This window comes from Helicoverpa zea, chromosome 18 (genome assembly GCF_022581195.2).
Source record: "Helicoverpa zea isolate HzStark_Cry1AcR chromosome 18, ilHelZeax1.1, whole genome shotgun sequence".
NCBI classification, from domain to species: Eukaryota; Metazoa; Arthropoda; class Insecta; order Lepidoptera; family Noctuidae; genus Helicoverpa; species Helicoverpa zea.
Genome location: NC_061469.1, coordinates 8,975,790 through 8,991,316, shown reverse-complemented (window position 1 = coordinate 8,991,316; position 15,527 = coordinate 8,975,790). Strand labels below are relative to the sequence as shown.

The following is a 15,527-nucleotide window of genomic DNA, read 5'->3' as shown; positions in this document are numbered from 1 at the left end:
GTTTTTTTACGTAATAATACGTGTAATATTTTTGCCACACACAACTTAAATGCGGACTAATTAGAATCACTACTTTTATCCCTATGGTCACGTCTATTGCGGTTCAGTTCTCAGCGTTTTGTTTAGTCTGCTGTGCTTTTGCCGTTAAAGTACAAAAATTAAATATATGGAACGTTTCTAATGGTTATGCGTATTCCGTTGTTTTCAAGTCAACGGGCCCTTAAAATTCAATATCAGACTATTCAGATCTTTGATTTTGCTGACCCCGTAGTCGCTGGCATAAGGGACAGGATCCGCGTACGAAGTCGCGGGCAGAAGCTAGTCTATACATATAATAAATCTGTAAAAAAACTGTGTCTGTACATTGAATATATTAAAAAAATAATAATTGGGTGGGGTTTAGGAACAGTAATGGAGCACAAATCCAAAAAAAAAAATCTGTCTGTTTGTCTGTATGTCTGTATGTCTGTATGTCTGTTTGTTTGTACACGCTAATCTTCGGAACTACTGAACGGATTTCAATGATTTTTTCTTTGTTGTAACAGTATTAAGCCTGGTCAACATATAGGCTATAATTTATCTTCGAAACTTGAAGACCTGATACAGAACTCCAACAGACCAACAAAACTATAAGAGATACAAAAATGGTGCCATGGCAAAAATTGTTTCATGTGATGAGCATTTTCAGCTGAGATAATAAATTTTAAGATCTGGAACACCTGATGTGGAACCCCAAGAGCCCAGCTTCTCTGTACCATATACAGGTATGACGTTTTAGCAAAAGTTGATCAATTTGATAAGCACTTTCTATCGACTTATACAAATTGAAGATCTAAAACACCTGATGTGGAACTCCAGGGGCCCAGCTAGACTATAGCATATAGAGGTATGACGTTTTAGCAAAAGTTGTTCAATCTGATAAGCACTCTCTGTTGACTTATAAAAATTGAAGATGTAAAACACCTGATGTGGAACTCCAGGAGCCCAGCTAGACTATAGCATATGAAGATATGAGGTTCTAGCAAAAGTGGTTCAATCTGATAAGCACTCTCTGTTGACGTATAAACATCGAAGATCTGGAACACCTGATGTGGAACTTCAAGAGCAATACTACACTTGAAATGTATAGAAATGAATGTTATGAAATAGGTATGGTGAATCAAAAAAAGTAATTAGTCCGTCTTTTAGATAACCCTAAAATAATGGACACGTATTTTTCTTTTCTCTCTCTCATAAACAAATAATAACGAAGATACAATACGCTTGAATTTTGTCTTAAGTCACTGTTTAGTACAAATTTTACATACCTAGACGTCGCGTCACGAGCCCCCACTCTCCGACTTTGTTGCGTTATATCTCATTATTATTACGTATGTCTCTCCAGACCTCGGGACTACAGAGTTCCAAATTTTTGGGAGGCAAACGTGGGGCAGAAGCCAACACGCTGAAGCCCTTTTGAGACAACTTTAATGAAATGGTGACACAAAACAGACGATTATCCCTCTATACACTATAGAAATGAACCCAAGGACAATCCCCTGTGGACGTCGTTAAAAAAAGACAATCCCCGGTTCTGTGCTAAACTATTGCTAACTATGGAGGAAAACTGCTTGGGCTATTGTGATGGGATGTTAGTGGATGATATTGTATTAGATACATGTAAAAATGGCAGGTGGAGACTCGCCACCTCACTTACTGGGCCCCCGGGAATCAGTCACTCAATAGCAACAAGAAGGCAACAAGGACATGAGCGGCTGAAGGACGAGGATACTTTAAACGCAGATTACACGCTCCCTGTGGGTCACTTATCATGAGGCACCTACCCTCTGAGCAGGGCTACTAACCCTGATCTAGCGACTCCACTCTGGACGGCCAAGCCAAGACAGAGGCGTGAGACCTACCCCAGTCATGGTTCACTTCGACCGACCGGAGATGGGGGACAGTATACTCCCTGTTCTCCCTGGAGAACTCAGTATATATAGCCCCTCGGGGTCGCTACTCCCCGTCATCAGCCTCAGATGTCATGCGGTGCTTATATCTCATTATTATTGTCGTTATTATCTCGAGCGTTTGTCCCAATTATGTTAGGGTCGACTTCCAGTCACGATGCAACTGAGTACCAGTGTTTTACAAGGAGCGACTGCCTATCTGACCTCCACAACCCGGTTACCCGCTCAACCCAACACCCCTTGGTAAGACTTACTGACTTCTGACTACCCATAACGACTGCCAAGAATGTTCAATGTCAGCCGGAACCCACAGTTTAACTTCCCCTCCAAATAACGGTCATTGGTATCCAAAATATACGTAGAAAGTACATACGAACTTAGAAAAGTTGCACGCTCATACTTGAGAGATTGGTTCCACTAAACCACCACGACTTCCACTAAGTCACCATGACTTTGTCATCTATTTAATGTTTTTTTACGTAATAATACGTGTAATATTTTTGCCACACACAACTTAAATGCGGACTAATCAGAATCACTACTTTTATCCCTATGGTCACGTCTATTGCGGTTCAGTTCTCAGCGTTTTGTTTAGTCTGCTGTGCTTTTGCTGTTAAACTACAAAAATTAAATATATGGAACGTTTCTAATGGTTATGCGTATTCCGTTGTTTTCAAGTCAACGGGCCCTTAAAATTCAATATCAGACTATTCAGATCTTTGATTTAGCTGACCCCGTAGTCGCTGGCATAAGGGACAGGATCCGCGTACGAAGTCGCGGGCAGAAGCTAGTTCAAAATAAAATGTTATTAATGATAAAATTTGGTACAGAGATAGAGTTGACCTTGAGAAAGAACATAGGATAGTTTTTATCACGGACTTTTGAAGAGTTCTCTTATGGAAACGCGATATGAGCGAACTTGACGCGGGCGAAGCCGCGGGCGGTTGCTAGTATAACAATACATATATCGTAGTGTAGTGTAGCGTAGCGTAGTGGCATAAAAAATGACGTTTAAATTTAGTTGGGGAAAATGGTCCTCTGCGTTGTATTACCTAAGGGATTGTTCACACCAAACGTATTGTCCGCCGCTGACTGTGAGTATACTTACTGTCTGCCCCAGTATGAACGTCGACTCAATCTGCAGTACGCGTACTCACCAAGCCGACAATAAGCTATAGCGTACGATGCGCTACATGTGTGAACAAAAAAATAGGCTCGTGTAGGTTCACACTAGATGCGTACGCTGAGCGTCTGACTATTCTACACATAAAAGAGCTCAGTATTTGAACCCCCCAATCTTCATACATACATAACAGACGCTATGTCTTCCCAAGCGCATCTTCGTAAGTTTCTATCACTAAATTCTTCTGAATTCGCATTCCAAATACATTCTCTAGAATGTACTTCTGCAATAAACTTTTCGGTGTCGAACATCGCGAGGTGTCACGTGTCACGTCTGTCCTCATTGAAGTTTGTTTCTCGAGTGTATTGCGGCCGATGCGCGCGGCGGTGCGGGCGCGGCGGAGCGGCGCTATTCGGCAACTGCGTCCGCGTAGCCAATCCGCGTCCGCCGTGCATAGTCGCGTAGTAAAATAATCGGCCACTGAGAGTCAGCGACAACAGGCGACGTAATAGCGTATAGTCGGTTCGGTGTGAACGACAATTTCAATATATATGGAAAAGCAATAAACTGCGTAACGCGCGCTCACAGTCAGCGGCCGACAATACGTTTGGTCTGAACGATGCCTAAGTAACAAGCAGTATACCTACCTACTAACAAAATGACTCTGTTCAAAATGTCAAGTGATTGGTCATGAGCGATCCTTAACCTATGACAAGTATCTAACTCAAAATATAGTTAGGTAGGTAAAGCCTACATTAGTTCAATTACTACAATTAGTTACCATAAACAAAAGTAGGTAACAGCAGTAAACTACATATAGTAATTTGCACAGCATACGTAGAATCCAAGGTAGGAGTAACTTAGGAGATCCTGGGGCCCGATTCTCCTAAGTTAATATTGTCAAAATCGATTAGAAATTGAATCGCAATATGACCGCAATAGCAGTTTTAACCTTATCGGGCATTCTGCTACTAATATAAGACCAATCGTATTCCAATGACATTCGATTGGTTTACGATTGGTCTGCTATTTTGGTGATTTTGGTCTATACGGTTGTTTGCTCTACCATCATAATCATAATCGTAAATCATTTGCAGACAAAATGATTCATTATTGAATGACAAAAAAGGATAAAAACGTTTATTTCAAAGCAAAAATAGCGGAATGCTCGTAATTGAGTCGGGATCGGATCTCAGTCGAACGGTAAAATTAGGAGAATCGGGCCCCAGATCTCGCTGTAATCGTATTAGGTCTAGCATATACTACATCTGTTAAAACGGTATTTATTTAAGTCAAAAACAGTTTCTACTGACAACTCCGTATATCACACTAGCTATAAAAGGAGCTTGCTATATCCTCCTACACTTACTTCTACCATAATATGAGATTTTGGATTAGCTTAGAACACCTCTTGAATCATCATTTTCAAATAAGAGTTCTATCTTTGCCCAAAAGTCCAAGTCCAAACGTGGTAAGAGAGATTTAAAGCCTTCGTAAATAAATAATAAGTAAAGGTATATGTCTATGGGCCCCAGTTGCCTTATAATAAAGGTTAAAATTAAAAAAAAAACTGTAAAACTCCTACTACGGGTCTGCTCGAAGAGATTTCGTTAGAAATAAGCAGTACCTTTGTATTATTTTATGTTACTTCTACTTCTTTCATGTGTTTACTGTGTACATAAATGATTATATTAATAAAATAAATTAAAAGCTCGTCCACGCACAGATGTCCCATTCAATACCGGTAGGTAGATCGTTCATTTGTCGCATTGGAAACACTGAAGCAAGATCATTGTTGTTCTGTGATTAATTGTCTAAAGATGTTTTTCTAAGAATTTGATAACGGCAATGACTTAAAAACTTACATCACATAATTTCGTCGCAATTTCATACTTTATTAATTCAAGAAAAAAAAATGACCCTAGGTATCTAGCTATTTATGGTCTTTCTCCTTGGAAGTAGGTATCTGTTCATAAGTTTTCAAAAGCAGTTTTGCAAATAGGGATGGTAATCAGGAACAATCAGCGTTCCCAGGCGGTTTATTCTCCAATTAGGCAAATCAGTGATTGTAATCGGCGTATTTACTCTCTAATACCGGAACAGTTGCGGTGTTTATAAATAATGTAAGTTCTTCGAATCGGAAATCGATTTGTAAATTATGTAGGCACTTAAATATTTACGTATTGTGTGCAGCAAGGGTTTACAGTAAATAGCTGTAATTACAATTTTAACTTTTCCTAGAAATTGATTAATTGGGTACCTACGTTTGCTTTTTTAAATCGTAATTTTGTAAACATTGATATGCGTGAGATATTCTTTTCAGGAATCTATGTACCTACAAGGGTAAACAAGAACATACATACAGAACGACCTTTGATGCGAGTTTGACCCAACAACATTTCATAAATGGGTGTAGGCGAGATTTTAAGAAAGACATACCTAGGTAACAAGTGTGGCGCAGAAGTTACACCAACCGTTTAACAAATAAATATGCAGTAGGTTGTACAAAACCAGTTATTGTGAGGAAATTGCGACACTTTTTAGGTTAAACTACGCTATTTAGTTCAGTAGGTAGGACCTAGCTATAACAATACGCTAAAAACAATACCAAGCTTACGCGTTCAGGCAATAAAAAATATTTTTGTCTTTAGACACGAAGACATCAGGGAGGCAATGCTGTCACTAGTCCACATGATAAGAATGTCGGAAGACAAACTCGAGAGGCACGAGTTCAGAGAAAAGGCCCTCGGCGAACAAGTCAAGAAAATGCTAACTGGCCTCGACAAGAAGCACAGGACTCTAGAACCGTTGAAAGGCATGATCTCAAGGCTAGATGAGCGGTTATCCAATGTAGAGACTATACTCTTACAGGTTTGTGCGAATTCCGGCCACTAATGCTTATCTTTAGTAGGTCAGTTGGCGTGACAAAGGTATGCCTATGCACCTAGCCAAGCAAACTTCTACGCAATGTTATCTCTGTTAATTGGAGTAGGTAATTAAGTACCTAATCAGTTGTACCCCAGGAAACGTTTACGACAGTTTATTAAGAATGCTTAACAATCATACTCTACTATAAGAAAGCTGGAAGAAATTGAAGTGCTTGCTTAATTTAAATCCCGTAAGTTTGTCAATTTTCGATAATGATTTAAATTCACTGTCACTTTATTTTGCAGAAAGAAGAACGAGAAAAGGCGTCTCAGACTAAAATAAATGAGTCACTAGAAAGTATACAAAAAGCCTTAATGGCTTTGGCACCAGCCCCGGCGCCGCCTGCAGACTTGGACAACTCCTTGTCGACCAGCGGCGACGCCGTGCTGAGGCGACTCGACGCCACTGACTCTAAAATTGATGCTGTGAAGAAAGAAATTAAAACACTCAAGACTAGTTTAAGTCCGGTAGGTTTACCTTACGCTATTTTCCTAAAGCTACTCTCGACAGAAAACTCCCCAAATTTTGCTTTTGTAAAAACAACCGGAATGTGAAGTTCGAAATGACTTAAGTACTGAGGCAGTTTCATATTACTTTTCATTGCAGGAGTCCCTCCGATCTATGTGCCTAGAGGTAGCGTCAGATGCAAATCCGTTTGAGAAACACATATCAGATGCAGAGAAGCTACTGAACAAGTATGAACTGAAGCTGAACGAGTTCAACGGAACTAAAGTGCAGACGGACTTTGTGCCCCTCAACGAGGTGTCTCTGGCTGATGAGGCCTGGCACAGCAAGATGTCTGAAGGTATGTAACACATCAACATTTACGGCAGACGAAATCTACAATTTTCAGCAACGAAAGCTGCAACACAATAAGACTTTCTAATATTGATGAATTTCGCCGCGGTATTCTATTCATTTACGATTGTCGAAATAGGAAAAGTTCAACTACTTATTAGGCATAAGTAAGTTCTTAAATTTATGACATACTTACCTATGTATAGATAAGCTTTTAATTTTCTGTTTATATTTTATTTTTTACTGCTAATGAGACATAAAAAATTTCGATAACTGAATGATCAATTTGTGGAACGCTGATAATTGTTTTCAGGTATAACTCATGTGAGATAGAATGCATAAATTTTTGCTATCGTTAACGTATTGATAGCTTTTCTAAGTTTAGATTAGAGTCATTCATGTCTATATTAGGTAGGGTATAATAAATGTTTTCAATGCGTGGGAAGTCATTCTCCTCATTTCTATTCTTTTCTCAGTGATGGAACGCCAAGAGATAGAGGTGAAGAAGATCCAACGTTTGTTATCTGATGCGGAGAGCATGTGGAAGGATCTGCCAAGGCTGGCCGATCTGAACCGCTCCACCAATGAAACCATCGACTCCGTCAACAAAGCCACCGAGACCTTGCTCATCAATAATGAAATGGGTGAGTATATTCCTAAATATTTAAAAATTTGCTACGTTTTGGTTAGGTACCTATCCCAGTCTTGCTTATGGTAGGTACTCATGGTTAGACGCAATACAAACCTACTACCTAAAGCAGAAAACTTACCGTCGTATTTTTTTATTCGGCGTAATTTACGCAAAGGCAGCCGATCCCACACCAATGACGATTTTCGTAACTCCGGCAACAGAACCGGTAGCAACCAATGTGGTGCAGATTATCGACAACAATTTAAATACGTTATTTGGTCTAACATAATTTCAAATTACACGCAGGAAAGAACCCGCCAGTAGGAAAGCGTTCTAAGATATCTACCTACATAGGTATGGGTTTTATTTACCTCTTCCTGAATGTGGGAAAGAGTTAACACTGCATTGCATAACATTCTCTACATTGATAAGGGTACGTCTACACGGTGCATGTAGCAGAAGCAAGGTAACATGCGCAAGTAACAAGAGCAGGCGGGTGGGTATTTTGCTTTGGTTCGAGAGTCGCTGTACCCAAACGTTTTCAAAATGCGTGTAACCTGGGCATGTGTCTCAACATGCGCAAGCTACTACTGTAGATGCACCCTAAGCGTGTGAGGTTTTAAATAATTCTTTATATTTCAGCCGTAACTAAGATGGAGACGAAGCTGCGCGAGATGGGCGACCGCCTGGTGGCGACCAACGAGGACGTTCAGCGCAGCCTGACGCAGAGCAACACCATGACAGAGCACGCCTACAACGACATCTCACGGAGCTACGAGACCTTGCGCAATGAGGTATCTTCCTAGGACTATTCAGATCTATGAATTATAATTATTTATAGAAGGAGTTTTGCAAAGTTTTAGAATCCCTAGATCTCTCCTTATTAGTTGCAATATGGAATTTCTGGGAACACTCTCATACTTGCCCGGGCGTTCGTTTCTGCTAATTTTACTTAAGCGACATACGATTGATATCCAACTGAGTACAAATCACTATTCAATTACGATTGAAGCGTATGTGGCAGTAAGTTACATGAGGTAAAGAAGTACAGCTTAAAATAAAACTACGCATCCACAGGTCCAACTGCTATCTAAGAGTGAGCAAGTAATCCTGGAGACAGCAGACAACGTGGTGGCGACGAAGAAACGTTTCGAGTACGGCGTCAACCAGATCCTGATGGAGGTCGGCGAACTTTTGAAAAATCAACAGAAGAACATGAATCACACTGTTAGTAAGAAGTGAGTATAAAACAAAGTAATATTGGCACTTCCTGAAGCTAAACTGGTGTACCTATGTACTTTTTTGTAGAAAACTTGGTATAATTTCATAATTTACAAAAATATTTTACAGAGGTTTTTATATACTCTTTTCCGTCTCTTCTCAATCTATCCTAAGGTTGTCTGGAAGAGAGCGCTCTTAGCGATAAGACTGCCCATTATGTCACCTACTTTAATAAGATCTAAGATCAATTTAAGAATTGGTGTACCTAATAAAGTACCTATATATCTATATTACCCTTACTCAAGGTTGGACAGCATGGAGACAGCGATCACGAGCAACCAGACCACAGCGATGAAAGCTCTCAGCTCGAAGGTGGAGTCGGAGATGTCTCAAGTGTGGAGGCAGATCGGCATCATGCACAAGCAGATCATGATGAGCAGCCAGGCCTTGAACAAGCTGTCTGTGAGTACCTCATCATCATCTCCTTTTTATGAAGCAGGCGTTTTGAGACTCCTGAAATAGTCACGAAATCATATTTCCCCTGAGTAATTGGTGTCACTGAAAACACCCAGTGTTATAAGCTTCCAATAATTTTGATAGACTGATTTTTAAGAAGGTGCTTGAGGTTTCCTAGGAGTGACTAGTTAAAAAAATGTTAACAGGTTCAACTTAAAAATCTGTTGCATAAACTAGCATTAATATGTATAGGTAATCGAAGTTTAATATTTAGTTAAGCCGTTTATTTGTCGCACAGCTGTTTACAATGTAAACCGGGCTTACTCTTTATCAGTCCCCAGGGAGCGACAGTATGTACCTACGTTGTCCACGAAGGTTATATCAGTCAATCGCTAAAATTAATTTCAGTAACTACATTCCTACAGGAGCGTCACGCATAACGAATTAACTTAATAGCTTGTTAAAACTAATTGGAGTAAAACAAACTCATATACTTCCGTTCGCAGGAATTCTCCCAGGAGTTCGTTAATGCGAGTACATCTACAATGGACAAAGTGAAAAAGGAGGTAAGTCATCGACCTTAGCGGTATTGCATACCTTTGCGAATGTAATTAAGGCAATTGTTTCGGTCCCCAGGTGGGCGACATCACGACACGCATCGTGGAGTTGCAAAGCAACCTGAACTTCGTGCTCGGCGAGCTATCGATAGCGTCCCAGGAGTTCCGACAAATGGCCTCCGGACTTACCAAAGCTTTAAACGAAGCTAAAAACAAGAACAGCACCACTGTACCTACGGTTGAAGGTATAGATAATTATAACCATTGCACGAGTAATGGACAAGTGCATGTATGAATGATCATTATTTAAACTACCCTATGATGGCTCATTAGTAAACTTCAATAAACGTTTACTTGCAGACGCCGGCCCCGGACCTCACACGATCGCGAGCGCCGAGAAGACAACATAAATAACTGATGCCAAATAACATAGACATAGTTAATTAACAATTATTAGATAAGTTCTTACCGCTTAAATATTAATCTGTAAGTCGACTGATGAGAGGTGTTTTGTATGAAAATGAAATAAAACTCGTACAATATTAACTTTTGCAAATATTTAATCTCTTTTATAATTGTGGATCTATATATTTATATTGTACAAGTTATATGATACAATGAAATTTTATCGTGACAGATATCCCAACGTCACATACAAGTGAACGCGTAAAATCAACAATATACAACTGACGGGGATCCTCTAAGAAAACGTGAATCAATCAACTGTACAATCATAATATTGATATAATATTTATTATTGATCTTAAATAATATACACACAAATTATTTGTCATCTGTTTTTGGTTATTTTTATTAATCCTGAATACAACCTCATTTTCCTATGTGCAATTAATATTTAATGTAACAAATTAATGACGCTTATTGATTTACTAAATGCATAAATAAGTTAATAAAATCCGTGCCCTTATATATAGAACTGTTCCATTATATAATATGAACATTTAAAACAGAATACATACATTGTACATCAGAGAACAAATAAACATTAGATACATAATATTTACTTGGGCTAATGTGTCTGATAGCTGCGGTTATAATCGGTACAACTGTCGTGGTAGTAATACAATTGTTTGGGAGTTCACTTAAAGGTAAAAACACTAGACACATTCGTTGTTAGTGAACAGCCTAACTTGGGACATCTCTAACCTACGATAACGACGGAACAACAAAACGTGCCCGCGGGCAGGGAATGCTTAACCATAAACAAAAGGAATGTTACTCATTCTCAGGCGATCCAGTCGCAGCTCGTCTTTGGAAACTTATTTACTAAGTAGGATTTGTTCGGTTGCTATAAATGTATTGTATGCACATTATATTTTTTTATAATCATGATTTTTAAAATGAAAACTTCAAATCCAACATTAAATCAACGTAACAAATAGACAAAACCTTCATGGCAGTGGCATACATAACACCCATACACGAATAGCACTTGAACATTTTTACATTTTGATCAATATGTACATGGATAAATGTACATGTACACTATATTAATGCAAAAAAATATTTACACTTCCTTAATTAATTACGTGTTAAAAAGCACTTAATAACCAACCCTTTGCACACACCCCTGAGTACAATCAAAATAATAAAAAGCAATAAACAAACGTATAGAAGCAGTAAAAACAAACAGTGTAACACGCGAAACTATGAAACTGTTACATAGTACATTGATCATGCATAGTAGATAAAAGTTTATATTGATAACTAATAAACAATATAATATCCAATCGAAGCATAATTAATTAAGCTTTATAAAGCTGTTTAGATAATTCCAAAAACATTTCCTATGTCTATATGATCAAAAATAACTGAAAAAATCGTAAAGTTTAAGTGAATCTATCAAAAGCCCGAATATGAACGTACAACAAGCTCCCTAAGTGAAGTAAGTCTAAGTGTCCATGAGCTGAACAGTGTGTTGTCGCGCGGCGACGTGACACATCTACACTTTGTACAACGCGGTATCAAAACAAGGTGTGCGCGGCGTGACGCGGCGTCGCGTGTCGTGTGCGCTCTCAACACCGCTTTATATTTACTTAACGCAACTGTACCCTACTATTTATAATTTATTAACTCCTAACTAAGTTTCAAGTGTAAAATTGTGCCACACAAGCGATCTCGATGGGACATCTAAAGCCGAACGCAACGAAACGGTCGCAAGCGCCGCGGCAGCCCTCAGGCGCCCCGGCCACTCTACTAGTTCCGCTGTTGATGGAATGTCGAACATGGAATGAATATTATAAATTCCTGTAAAACGACAAGGTTCTCAACCCTGTAAAATGAGTGAATGAATTACATTATGTAATTTCCACTACGTCTCGTATCATATAAAACACCCGCTACTGATTACTCCACCTGATAACTATGTATAATAATGACTATGCTCAAATTTAGATTCAATTTGGAGCCCCTATCGCGATTATTTTATTACAATATCTAATTAATATAGATGTGGCCGGATATAAAGGTGATGTTTGTATACCCTAATACCGTTCACATTGTTACATTACTTCGACACGTTACGCTATACTTGTCTTATGTGATGGAACTTACATAGGAAGACATACAACTATACACATACGCCTTTAATAGACATCGCGAAATTAACTTGTTGAACTTATCAGTAGTACATTTGGTAATGAAGGAAATTATTGCAGCTTTAATATAAACCACGTAATGAGTACGTAAACGTTGCAACAGATGTGTGGAACAGTGGAACAGAACACTTAGGAGCGGTAGTGAGCTGCTGTGGTTCAGTCTGACGCGACTCGCGCGGCTCTCGGAAACGAGTCTGCAAATGATACGTGACCACCCCATAAATCCGAGGCACTTACATGATCTTAAGAGTAATGATATACAACTACTAACTAGTGGTACCAAATGTTAGCTGTTGTCATCCCGCGAAGGACCCGTTGATACAACGGGTGTGACACAATTAAAGCTATGGACATGTTCCACGTACTAATCGTTAATAAAGTCTAACCTAACACGGAGAGAGAAGGGAGCTATCGTACACGTATAAAGTACTTAACTATATAAACCTACATTCAGCTCTTAAAACTTACACGAACTGACCGTTAACCAGTGCGATTACGTACAAAATTGGTGTAGTAAAATGAGTGTCCGAATCCATAAAATGTCTAATGTGCAGCCATGTTCAAAAATATAGTGTCTCCCAGTGTACATTGAAAAAATTTGAACGAGTGCAGTAGTGAAAATATTCGATCCATTCAAATCATTACTCCTTATCTCATACTTTGTCCTAATTTATTATGTTTATGATTAATAATGGTGAAAGTAGATGCCACATGAACCTTTCATCGACCGAACCGTACCTACGAAGCGGAATGTCACAACGTCCACGCGTGATCTATGTACATTATATCGACAAGTTGCAATAACAAAACAACAATTACTTTATGTATACTTTAAAACCATCGCACATAATGTCTATGTACAAGTTCAACGGGTCCAGTAGTCTCGACTGAACGTAACATTATTAGGTTTGAGTGATCGCGCGGCACCTCGCCTCGGGACGGGCGGCTCGAGCCGGCGGCGCCGCAGCGCCTTCAATTCCTATGCCGCTATATTACAAATAGGAGCCGAGCGTCGTGGGCCGTCCGGCGCGAGGTGGCCCGCGAAGCGTTACAAAATATTAATCTTATGTACATATTGTCGTTCCAAGATAAGAGTAAGAACTATGTCTATATTAAGTGCGGGATATAAAAGGTGTCGGCGCGGGGTTTACCTCCGCGTGCTCTTGGAGGAGGGGCGCGAGTGAGAGTGAGTGTGGGGGGTCGCGCCCCCCCCCCGCTCCTAACTGGAACACGACGCGGCCGACACGGGCGACAGCGGCGAGTCGCGCGGGCAGCCCGACAGCGTCACTACCACCTGCACACAAACACACACGTTACCAAGCATATCCACAACTGCTGACCTAATCACACAACATCTCCCGAGCCTTTTCCCAACTATGTTGGGGTCGGCTCCAGTGTGTGGCTTTCAGAATGTGTAATGCACTGCTCTAAACACTCCAATAACAACTGAGCCAATTTGCAAAATTCTTTTATTGTTGGGAAGCTACACTATCCTGAATAACATAGGCTACCTTTTATTCAGGTGTGAGAAAAACTTCCCCCAGGATGCGGGTGAAACTGCAGGAAACAACTAGTATTTGATTAACCCGTTCTATGCTGGTGCTCAGATATACACGAGACACAATTGATTTCTATTGTCCTATAATTAGCGGCATACAAGCAGATCGAGTCATTAAGGCAACTACATTTGAAAATATCCAAATTGTTAAACATCAGTATCAATTTTATCTATCACACAATCACAAGTGTTTTAGAACCAGAAAAATATTTTAAAATATGATCACCTTTCGGCTGCCAGCGTGATTCCTATGCTCGCAGAGCCAAACCCCTTGCCATGTGCCCAGGTTCAGCTTTCCATCCGTGATGGGGATTGTCAGTGAGGACCCAAGGAAGCAAGCCTTCACATGGGCTGGCTGTGATACAAAAATACAAAAAACATTACATTTTATCTTGAAATAGAACATATAAAAGTCAATGAATTTCCAGTCTTAGAACACGTGACTTGTATATTTCGTGAGCTGTAAACAAACTTCAATATTTACTCTAAGTTTTGACCTCTGTTATCAGTACATGTGACACTCCAAGGTTACTGGTGTATATCACTTGGCCTTTAACACCACACACTACTTTAGCACTGATATGATTATTGAATTTGTGCCACAAGTAGACAAGTACCTTGTTAGAGCACAAAACACTGTTGTGTGAATACTGGTGCTAATTTACGTTCAATACATTTATACAATTCTAAACAGTTAATGTATGTAAATATGACAAAATACCTGCATATCAAAATGGAATTGATTTGGATTGATATTTAGTTTTAATTCATAGAATATGTAAATACTTTTCAATGCAGCAAAAGATGTCAAGTGCTAAGGCACTGCATTAACAGCAGTCATTTATTTATTGAATTCCAGCATCAAAACACAACTCCTAAACATGTGATCATTGGTTCTAAATTCAAATTGGACATTCTGCAGTGTTAGCATGATTTGTGTTAAGTCAAAATATTAATGAGTGATTAGCACAACAATACAACAAACACTCACCATGTCGTCAGGCCCCTCGCACGAGTGTCGATAAGGCAGGCCCTCTGGCACTATTTTGTTGAGCATCATTTCCATATCATCCCTGACGTCGGGGTCCCAGCTCTCGTTGAGCGCGAGACTCGCCGAGGTGTGCATTACTGGAAACAACATCCATTGATCAGCTGGCTATCACGTCTATCACGTTCATTAGATTTCACAACACTTGCTCGTATCACTTCACTATGTATGCACAATAAAATAGCGCGAGACTATAATATGCACGGTAAATGTGACAGGCGGCAAGGATGCAGCATCGGCGGCAAGACAAGAACGCTGTCACGGCAGCGGATACTCACTCTGGATATGGCAGAGGCCGACAGCAAACTGCGAGAGCTCCGGCACCTGCTTGAGGATCTCCTCAGTGACGAGGTGCACGCCCCGGTGCTGTGGCCTCAAGTTCAGCTTCCGTTGAAACCACGCGGATCCGATCTGAATTCCTCGGTTCGAGGCCATGTTTAATTTTTTAAAACGCTACAGAGTGATCGCAAGAACACAAACGATCTTACACAACATCACTTAGAACAACCTTTACATGAATTAATCCACAATTATCATAAAAGATTCATTTTCGATCTTTAAATAGTAATAAATATATAGGAGGTTATAGGACAGATTCGACACCCTATTTTCTGCGGGAAAGTGAAATAGTCTTCAAACG

The 15,527-nt window shown here is 39.7% G+C and overlaps 2 protein-coding genes across 2 annotated transcripts in view; one reads left to right on the top strand and one right to left on the bottom strand.

Moving 5' to 3' along the window:
* The window catches only part of LOC124638735 (putative leucine-rich repeat-containing protein DDB_G0290503), a 26,417-nt gene extending 15,961 nt beyond the window's left edge, over positions 1-10,456 (top strand). The window contains exons 3-12 of the mRNA XM_047175789.1: positions 5,724-5,943; positions 6,246-6,467; positions 6,607-6,805; positions 7,275-7,442; positions 8,072-8,223; positions 8,507-8,667; positions 8,956-9,112; positions 9,613-9,672; positions 9,743-9,908; positions 10,024-10,456. Of these exons, the coding sequence (XP_047031745.1) occupies positions 5,724-5,943; positions 6,246-6,467; positions 6,607-6,805; positions 7,275-7,442; positions 8,072-8,223; positions 8,507-8,667; positions 8,956-9,112; positions 9,613-9,672; positions 9,743-9,908; positions 10,024-10,073 (1,555 nt within the window). The 3' untranslated portion in view covers positions 10,074-10,456. The remainder of the gene's footprint in view (positions 1-5,723; positions 5,944-6,245; positions 6,468-6,606; positions 6,806-7,274; positions 7,443-8,071; positions 8,224-8,506; positions 8,668-8,955; positions 9,113-9,612; positions 9,673-9,742; positions 9,909-10,023) is intronic.
* Positions 10,206-15,527, bottom strand: LOC124638738 (UPF0047 protein YjbQ). The gene is made up of 4 exons (XM_047175792.1): positions 15,166-15,527; positions 14,831-14,967; positions 14,066-14,194; positions 10,206-13,575 (listed from the first exon to the last, which is right to left on the bottom strand). The coding sequence occupies exons 1-4, from the start codon at positions 15,320-15,322 to the stop codon at positions 13,501-13,503; spliced, it is 498 nt and encodes a 165-aa protein (XP_047031748.1). The 5' UTR covers positions 15,323-15,527; the 3' UTR covers positions 10,206-13,500.

Bases quoted from the DNA above. Each gene is read 5' to 3' on its own strand.
- LOC124638738 (XM_047175792.1), bottom strand. From the start codon at position 15,322: ATGGCCTCGAACCGAGGAATTCAGATCGGATCCGCGTGGTTTCAACGG. The intron at 14,968-15,165 runs GTGAGTATCCGC...TGTTGTTTCCAG, and splicing joins CGGCCTCTGCCATATCCAGA to TAATGCACACCTCGGCGAGT. The intron at 13,576-14,065 runs GTGATCATATTT...GTTTGTGTGCAG, and splicing joins ATCACGCTGGCAGCCGAAAG to GTGGTAGTGACGCTGTCGGG.